Here is a 10,763-nt window from a genome sequence, read left to right on the forward strand (position 1 = left end):
AACACTGTTATAAGAAAAAGAAATTCAATATATTAGGCAAGATTTCATAGATGCATTATATAGGCAAAAGCATAGCAGCGAGGATGAGGGATGTAACCGCAAGTAGGGCATACGAATCGGCGTGGAGGGTAGAGGAATTGATCAAAAACGGTTTGAGCATCCATCATATGTAACGGATTAGGGAAGAGGGGAGAGGCCATACGAAACGGAGAGAGGAGAGGGAACGACGCAGGAAGAGAGGAAAGAAAATGCTCCAACAGAGAGAGGAGGTGGACTCGGCGGAGAGGAGAGAGAAAATGGCGAAACGCTCCCTTTCGTGCGAAAAAACAGAGAGGAGAAAGGGGCGGTTCAGTTCATTGGTTCAGAGAAGAGTCATGTGGGTTCGGTTCGGTTCATTTGATTGATGAGGGGAAGACAGGCGCTTCAGGTCGGTTTGGTTCGTTGGTATGGTTTGGTTTAGAAAAACTGAAGAGGAAGAAGGGCGGTTTAATTTCTTGGTTCAAAGAAGGGTTTTGAGGGGAGACATGCCGTTCGATTCGGTTTGAGAGAAAAGGGACGGTTCGGTTTCAGAGAGGGAACGATGAGGATGAATTCGCTTTGATTTTATTTAGAGGTTTAGGGATGTAATGAGTGGTCCGGTTTAGAGAATAAGCAAGTAAGAGAAAGAAGGAGCGGTTCGGTTCAGAAAGATAGCTCGGTTCAAAAGTAGTAGTTCAGTTCAATAGAGAGGCTGGTAAGGTTGAGTGGTTCAATAGAGAGAAAAGTGGTTTATTTTAAAGTGGAGTTATGAGGATGAAGGATAAGATGCCATGTGGCAAAAAATATTGTGGCTTCATATATGTTTATAGATATATATATATATATGGCAGGGCTGCTGTGCTCTCAGGAGCACGGAGGCCTCCGTGCTCCTGAGCCATTTTCGATGATGGAATTTTCGAATCGACGATCGGCTCTGTTAGACTTGATCTAGCGCATTTGAAGTTTCTAGAAAATAATTTTTGCGATTTTTCGATATCATTTACCTAGTGATCGAAAGGATTCAAAATCCATAATTTTTAATGGTTGATATCTGCCGTTTTCAAGTTTAACGGTGTAGAAGTATTCAAATCAGATGAAATTTTGATACAAAATTCTTTATACTATCTACAACAAGCTCAATATTTCTAATCAAAAATTTCAGTGCTATATCACCACTTTTTATAGGATTTTTATTTTTTAGCCGTTAAAAATTATTGATTTTGAATCCTTTCGATTGCTAGGTAAATGATATCGAAAAATCGCAAAAATTATTTTCTAGAAACTTCAAATACGTTAGATCAAGTTTAACGGAGCCGATCGTCGATTCGGAAACTCCATCATCGAAAACGGCTCAGGAGCACGGAGGCCTCCGTGCTCCTGAGAGCACAGCAGCCCTGCTCATATATATATATATATATATAGAGTTGTGCTTCTATACTATCAATAGTATAGAAGCACAACTACTATAGTGTTTTAAACCCTTGATCCTTTCTCAAGATTCGTGCACACAGGTGGGTGAATTAAGTGGGATGGCAACATTTAACACCGTTAAAGGAGGAGAGAGAAACCCACTTAAAAACCTTACTCTCCCACTCTCTCTCTCTATCTCTCTCTCTCTCAGGTTCCCCCCCAACCCAACCCATCTCTCTCTCTCTTTCTTTCCCATTTCTCCCATTTCTCCCACAGGGCCTCATCTCTGGCTCTTCTGAACTCACCCCGCTCCTTCCCCTCGCACCCATCTGCCGGCTCACAACCCTAGCCGAGCGACACTGCCACCCGTCGGCGCCGCTCGTGGACGCTCCAACCCTAGCCACGCGACACTATTCCGCGAAGCCCTCCAAACCCACCTGCGGACATTGTCTGGACGCCGCTTCAACGTTGCTCCCTGACACCCTCCAAACCCGGGGACACCTCATGGACCACAACAACAACAATGACCAGGTTATTTTAATCCCTAGTTAGTTAAAATATTTTTTTCTTTATATTAAATGGTTGATAGAAAATTATTTATTTCTTAAGTTATAGATTCATAGTTGTTGAATTAATTACAAGTATTTGTTTTTTTTCTTTATGATTTTTATTGCAAGTAATAAATAGAAAATTTGTTACATTTTTTTTTGGGGGATAAAAATTTATTATCTATACATTTTCTCTTTATGATACTTGTTTATGGCAGTAAATAAAAAAATTTTAAGAATCATATGAGATGGATGATGCTTAATTTTATATTCCCTGTTTATGATTTTAATGTTATAGATGGATGATGCTTTTCAATCTGAAAATATTAGAAGAAACGGTGAGAATATGAATTTAGATGGTTTATCTATATGTGGCCAAAGCAATGCTCCAGAAAATATTAGTGAGAATATGAATTCAGATGATTTTGATGCCGATTTAGATAACCATGATGAACCAAACAGTTTGATGCACGATAGGGATGCAATGGAAGTTGTAAGTGATGACCCCTATATTGGTAAAGAGTTTAACAGTGCTGAGGCAGCACGGACTTTTTATAACTCATATGCATTTCGACTCGGATTTAGCATAAGAAAGGCTAGTCAATATAAGGCAAGGAAACAAGATGGAATGATGACAAGTATGCTCTTGACTTGTTCAAAAGAGGGTCAATCTAACGTCCGAGACTATGACAAGCGTAGTAGTACAACTACACAAGGCCAAGTCACACCAACAAAAGAATTTGCACACAAACGATCAGGATGTAAAGCCCTTATGAGAGTAAAGATGATAAAAGGAGGTAAATGGGTGGTTACAAGATTTACAGAAGAGCATAATCATGACTTAATTGCAAGCCCAACAAAAACACGTTTTTTGCGTTCTCATCGCTCTATCTCCAATGAGCAAAAACAAGTAATACAACTGTTAAGAGATCAAAATATTTCAACAAGTCAAATTATGTCTTACATAGCAGCAAGAGATGGGAGCTCACAAAATATCAATTTTACTATGAAAGATTTAAGCAATGAGATTGTGTCAACAAATAGGGGACTTGTTGGAGTTGATGTTGCAAATGCTCTCAATTATCTTCACGCAACTCATGCCTCGGATCCTTCATTTTTTTACTCAATTGAGGTTGACGATAATCATATGACAAAAAACATATTTTGGATAGATGGGAGATCGAGATTGGCATACCAACTTTTTAATGATGTTGTGACATTTGATACAACTTATATGACAAACAAGTATACAATGCCATTTGCTCCATTTGTTGGTGTTAATCATCATAGACAATCAATCTTTCTTGGATGTGCCCTCTTAAGGGATGAAACTGCCGATACTTTTTGTTGGTTGTTTCATACATGGTTACAGGCAATGTCGGGAGTGCATCCAAAAGCAATTATTACAGACCAAGATCCGGCAATGAGAAAAGCAATTGGACAAGTTTTTCCCACTCCTGTGCATAGATGTTGTCAATGGCACGTAATGAGAAAGGCAAGAGAACATTTGGGAGTATTATATAACAAAATGGAAGGTTTCAAGAATGAGCTAAAATCATGTATTAATTATAGCTTGACAATAGAAGAATTTGAAACTAGATGGAATGAGATGCTCGATAAATATGACTTGAATAGTAACAACCACCTTCAATTATTATGGAATACTCGGCATCAATGGGCTCCTGTATTTTTTAGGGACACTTTTTTCGCCGATATGTCTACTTCACAACGGAGTGAGAATGCAAATGCTATGTTGAAAATGTTGGTGGATTCGCATACATCAATCTATAGATTTGTACAACAATTTGACAAAATAATTCGAAGTCGATACGAGAAAGAAGAAGAGGAGGAATTCAAAACAACGGATGGAGAGTCATCTTTATGGTCATTAAATCCCATAGAGAAACAAGCACGCGAGATCTATACTAAAGTCATATTTTCAGATTTTAAAAAGCACTTGAGAGATGCTACAGGTTTTGGAGTTGTTGAATTGGAGCAATACAAGTTGTACCAAACAACCCTTTTGGAAAATATTTATACATTAAAACAAGGATCATGCTCATATAAAGTTGCATCGAAGTAGAAACTGAAAAAATTGTTGCAATTGAAACAAATTTGAATTCACTGGTATCTTATGCCCCCACGCACTACGTGTGATGCAACATGTACGAATGAACTTTATTCCTACAAGTACATTTTAAAGAGGTGGACCAAAAATGCAAAAAAAAGGAATGGAAGATGGCAAAATTAAAACTTTTACTAGTCATTGTGGATCTTCGAATGGTACTGCACATTGTATGACTCGCTGAATTTAAAGTCACAGTTTGTTATGAAGGATCAAGAAATTGGAGGCATAGGAGTTGGCTTGCCATAAGATTGATGCAGCTATTGAGGAGTTGAAGTCACTTAATCAACCAATGGGGGAATAGGAAAGAAACTACGAAAGAAAAACAAGGTGATTACCACGACGTTATTTTATCACAAGTCTACTCATTAAGGACAACTATGGAGGAATGCATTGTTAAAGATCCACCTCAATCTAATTGCAAAGGTAAAAGAAAGCCTCAAAGATATAAGCCACCAGCTGAGATGAAAGCCAAAAGTCTAGACTTGTGCAAATTGCAAAAAAAAAGGACATAATATTAGAACTTGTAAAGAGGTAAGCTAAATTTTTTAACTCATTTTTTACATATATTATTTAGTAGCTAATTTCAATAATTTTGTTTTGAAACTAATATAATTTTTTTATGGTTCTATAATACAGGGGCTTACTGTTGCAGATTGTCTAGATGGTGAATCAGTGAAGTCATCCAGGACAATAGTAGAGATGCATCAGAGGACTAAAATTGAGACAAATGTTCAATGTGAAATTAGTTGATGTACTACATGTTGTGTGGAAATTAAATTGTAATTTTTCTTCAGTGGATATTTTGATTTCTAAATTCGGATTCTATTAGAGTGTAATCTTGTCTTCTACTAGATATCTTTATTTCCAAATCAATTGTAATGTAGAATGTTGAATGTGGATGATTAAATTACAGTGGTCACTCTTAATTTGGATTCCATGTTATTGACTCTTTAGATTCCCCTCATTCTTTGAATTCTTTGAACAATATTTTATGCAACTGTAGCACTGGGGCTTTCATTACTATGCATCTAATAGAGGATCCGCGGTCGGGGAGATGTTACACGGATTTGGGGGAGCAATATCTTTACGCAACTATACGAATAAATAAAAACACCATATAGATTATGTCATATAAATTTATTTATAAAATCAGATTACATCCAAAATAACTCCATCAGATTAAAGGTATTTAAAATGATTAAGTATTACACAATGCATAAAACAAACTAGAAGAACTTAAATATTACACAGAGAAAATTACAATAATTATGATAATGAACAATTTCTCTCTGCCTCTGTGACCCTTGTGGAGAGCTCATCAATTCGCGCCGTTAGAATACCAATTTGTTTAGCTGTTTCATTCGAATTTGATATATATGTTCAAACAGCCATTCATCTGAATATTTTGCCGGCGATGCAGAACGTTGAAAAAACATACTCCTTTCCACTTTTGAAGAGTTAGCGCTATCTTCTTCAGATATATCTTTGTCTCTCCTTATAATTTTAACATCGCACCATTGAAAAAAATCGCAGTAATTTTCATTTTCTTTCTTATAATTAGGACACCCATAAAATGATCTTCCACTACAATTTGGTTGAGAGGAAACTCGTAAAACAGCGACTTCATTGCAGTTGCAGCGAACAATCCGCTTGTTGATTGCGCTTCTCATATAAAATGATAATAATTACCTACATGAAAAATAAATTTAGTTAGAATAAATTTATTTTTAAGGAAGCATACAAATATTGATAAATTTTTCTTTAAAAATCAGAACAAAATTAAAAATTTTAGCACAAATCTTGTACTTTTTTTTTACATAATTTTTTAAAATAAAATTATAAAAATATTAGAAAAAATAAAAGAAAATAATCATTTTCTATAATTGTAAAAAATTGCATATGCTTTTCATTTTATTTTTTAAATAATTTAAAAAAATTTAAAAAAATTCAGCTAAAAATAGAAATAAATATGTGGGAACACAATATTTGACCAAGTTTTGTCGAGGAGTGGTGTCGTTTGGAGGGCTTCGCGGAATAGTGTCACGCGGCTAGGGTTGGAGCGTCCACGAGCGGCGCCGACGGGTGGCAGTGTCGCTCGGCTAGGGTTGTGAGCCGGCAGATGGGTGCGAGGGGAAGGAGCGGGGTGAGTTCAGGAGAGCCAGAGATGAGGCCCTGTGGGAGAAATGGGAGAAATGGGAAAGAAAGAGAGAGAGAGAGATGGGTTGGGTTGGGGGGGAACCTGAGAGAGAGAGAGAGAGATAGAGAGAGAGAGAGAGAGAGAGAGAGAGAGAGTCAGGTTTTTAAGTGGGTTTCTCTCTCCTCCTTTAACGGTGTTAAATATTGCCATCCCACTTAATTCACCCACCTGTGTGAACGAATCTTGAAAAAGGATCAAGGGTTTAAAACACTATAGTAGTTGTGCTTCTATACTATTGATAGTATAGAAGCACAACTCTATATATATATATATATATATATATATATATATAAAGAATTGAGCTCCTATGCTTTTAAAAGTACCAAGTCATTAGTGCTTGTAAGTTTTCGGCCCTTGGATTAAAGGATGTGCGGTTAGGATGATGTGGGCCCGCTAGGGTTGAGTGGGTGGTTGGTTTAATAGTATAATCTAACGGGTAAAAATGATCAAAGGTAGAGATCTAACGGTAAAAAATTTACAAGCACCAAGTGCTTGATACTTTTAAAAGCACCATAGCCGGACTATATATATATATATATATATATATATATATATATAGAGAGAGAGAGAGAGAGAGAGAGAGAGAGAGAGAGAGTCCGGCTACTATACTTTTATGAGTATTGGCTCTCTTATACTCATAAGTTTTTAGCCTTTAGATTTATTCCATTGATCATTTCCACCCGTTAGATCATACTATTAAACCAACTACCCACTCAACCCTATGGGACCACTATCATTCTAAGTGGGGACCACCTGTTGGCTTAAATGGGCCAGCATCCTGCCCTGTGGCGGGAGGCCATGTGGGCCGAGTTATGTTCGAAATGGCGTGAGGCTGGGTTGGGCCGAGTCATGTTCGAAGTGGCGTGAGGCCAGGTGGGCCGAGTCACAATCGAGACACGTGGGCGCTGTTTCTGTACGCTTTAAGTGAATTGGTTGCGTATTTCTAACAGCTCGAGCTTTTGGGATTAATGGTTAGTGCCAACGATCCGACAAGTGGTATCAGAGCCAGAGGTCACGGGTTCGATTCTTGCATGCTGCAAATGTGTGCAGGTACTGGAGGGGAGATTGTTGGCTTAAATGGGCCAGCATCCTGCCCTGTGGCGGGAGGCCATGTGGGCCGAGTTATGTTCAAAATAGCGTGAGGCTGGGTTGGGCCGAGTCATGTTCGAAGTGGCGTGAGGCCAGGTGGGCCGAGTCACAATCGAGACACGTGGGCGCTGTTTCTATACGCTTTAAGTGAATTGGTTGCGTATTTCTAACAGCTCGAGCTTTTGGGATTAATGGTTAGCGCCAACGATCCGACACCACCATCATCTTAATCATACATCCCATCAATCAACGGTTAAAAATTTATGAGTATAAGGAGGTCTATACTCATAAGAGTATAGTAGCCCCAGCCTATATATATATATATATATATGGGGGATAATTGTCTATATACCCTTCAAAACTTCGAAAATATCTCATTTACTCCTACTTTTTTTTTTATTTCCAATATACCCCTCATATGTTCCTCCGTTATTCCAAAATACCATTGTAGTTACCACTCGTTAAGTTAACTTGGATTAAACGTGAGTTAAATATCTACTACAGTTAAAAAAAATTAAAATACCACTTTTGCCCTTAATTTAAAGGCAAATAAGAAATGTTGGTGATGATAGAAGAGTATATTTAAAAAGACCAAAAAGCAAAATACTTTTTGTGCCGCTAACTTAAGGGCAAAAACGAAAAGTCGGTGATGGTAGAAGGATATATATGAAAGGGCAAAATAGTAATTTCATAGAGATAACAGATTTCATTAACAGATTTTAACTCTAAGGTATATTAGAAATAGGTAGGAATGTAAAAAAGACATTTTCAATAGTAGCCTTCTAAGAGGGGTAAATTAGAAAGTCGGAAACTTTTCAGGAGTATATAAGCAATTACCTCTCTCTCTCTCTCCCTCTCTCTCTCTCTCTCTATATATATATAGTCCCGCTACTATACTATCGATAGTACCAAGCCCTTGGTACTATTGAGTTTTCTACCGTTAGATCTACCGTTTGATCATTTTCACTCGTTAGATTATACTATTAAACCAACCACCCACTCAACCCTAGGGAACCACTATCATCCTAACCGCACATCCTTTCATCCAACGGCCGAAACCTCAATAGTACCAAGGGCTTGATACTATTGATAGTATAATAGCATAATTCTATATATATATATATATATATATATATATATATATATATATATATACTATTAGTAGGGCTGCTGTGCTCTCAGGAACACGCAGCCTCCGTGCTCCTAAGCCGTTTTTATGATGGAATTTTCGAATCGACGATCGGCTCCGTTAGACTTGATTTAGCGTATTTGAAGTTTCTAGAAAATAATTTATTATTTTTTGATATCATTTACCTATCAATCGAAAGAATTTAAAATCAATAATTTTTAACGGCTGAAAATAAAATCTTATAAAAAGTGTGATTATAGCACTAAAATTTTCGATCAGAAATATTGATCTTGTTGTAGGTAGTATAAAGAATTTTGTATCAAAATTTCATCTGATTTGAATACTTCTACACGTTAAACTTGAAAACGGCAGATATCAACCATTGAAAACATTTATATATATTTATATATATATATTATTATATATATATATATTATTATATAGAGAGAGAAGAGAGAGAGAGAGAGAGAGAGAGTAGGGCTTGAATACTTTTACAAGTATCACCCAAGTGATACTTGTGTGTTTTTAGCCATTGGATCTATTTTTGATTACTAATAGCCTTTAGTAAACACCTATTCCACCTACCACCACCTACCACCATCATCTCAACCTCACATCTCTCCATCCAAGGGCTAAAACACACAAGTATCACTTGTGATACTTTAACAAGTCATTCTAGCTCTACTATATATATATATATTATATATAATATATATATATATATATATATATATATATATATTATTATATTATATCATATATATATATATATGTATGTATAGAGTAGGGCTACTATACTCTTATGAGTATTGCGCCATTCGTACTCATAAGTTATTTTCGATGATGGGACTTCCGAATCGACAATCCACTCCATTAAATATGATCTAGATTATTTGAAACTTCTAAAAAATAAATTTCGTAATTTTTCGAAATCATAATAAAGTCCATCAAACGGGTATAAAATGAACGATCAAAATCGAATGACGTCCTAAAAATGGATGATCGGATCCTTCAATTTAAAATTGGAGTTATTGATCCTTATCTAGGTAGTGAAAAGAATTTTCTATCAAAAATTCAACCTATTCCAATTCTTTTACACTGTTAAATTAGCAAGTATCCCATACCGGCCGTTAAAAGTTGTCAATTTTGTGAGCTTTTGATCGTAAGGTAAATGATGTCGAAAAATTATAAAATTTGATTTCTAGAAGTTTTAAATGCTCTAAATAATGTTTAACGATATAGATCGTCGATTCGGAAGCTCTATCATTAAAAACAACTTATGAGTACAGGGGCGATCGTACTCAAAGAGTATAGTAGCCGGACTCTCTCTCTCTCTCTCTATATATATATACACACACACACACGTACTAGTGTAGTAATCTGTGCGATGCGACGAATAAATAATTAAAAAAAATAGAAAACGACAACAAAGGAACAGGAAACAGCGATAGAAGAAGCAACAATAAAGGATGGAATTCATCTTGCCCCTGAAAGAAAGGTAACAACCGAAAGAACTAAAGAGGAACAGTTCAACCCTATGCAAAGGTGTGACCCGATTCGGTTCAAGCAAAAAAAGAGAAAAACCTAAATTGGTTCAAGTAAAGAAAGAGAAAAATATATAGAAGACTTGAGATGATTTGGGGGAGCCCACACTCACTAATGAAGGAATTGTTGACATGTGGTAAATTTTGAAGAATAATGTATACTAGTGAAGGACCTGAGTGTTGCGGCCAAACGATTCTGCAGAAATAAATATATAAATAAAATAAATAATAGTAAAAAAAAGAGTCAAAAAATTGTATAAAAAATAACTAAAAAATAAACAACTATTGCTGTAATAAAATTATAAGAAAGATTACAAAAAATAAAGATAAAAATCATACTAATAAGAAATTATATATAATTATATTTATACTTATATATATTATAATTATTATTATAATTATATATAATTTTTAGAAAATTGGAATTATATACTAAATTTTTTAAATATTTAAAAAAATTAAGTTAGATTTAAAAATAAATAAAAATATTTTTAAATTTTATATATTTATTAAAAATTTATTCAATTTAATAAACATAAGTTATATTTAAAATTAATTCGATTATTTTCTTAATAATTTTTATATATTTTTTGTTATTTCCTTTAAATTTTTACTTTGTATTTTTTTCATTTTTTTTTTATTTTTATTTTCCTATTCTATCTATTTTCTTCTTATCTCCGTTTTACATTCTTGTTATTTA

At 35.2% G+C, this 10,763-nt stretch overlaps 1 protein-coding gene across 1 annotated transcript; it reads left to right on the forward strand.

The window, feature by feature from the left end:
• LOC109720111 (protein FAR1-RELATED SEQUENCE 5-like) lies at positions 1,933-4,854 on the forward strand. Its single transcript, XM_020246995.1, has 3 exons — positions 1,933-1,959; positions 2,275-3,420; positions 4,741-4,854. The coding sequence occupies exons 1-3, from the start codon at positions 1,933-1,935 to the stop codon at positions 4,852-4,854; spliced, it is 1,287 nt and encodes a 428-aa protein (XP_020102584.1).

This window comes from Ananas comosus, linkage group 14 (assembly GCF_001540865.1).
Source record: "Ananas comosus cultivar F153 linkage group 14, ASM154086v1, whole genome shotgun sequence".
Taxonomy (NCBI): domain Eukaryota; kingdom Viridiplantae; phylum Streptophyta; class Magnoliopsida; order Poales; family Bromeliaceae; genus Ananas; species Ananas comosus.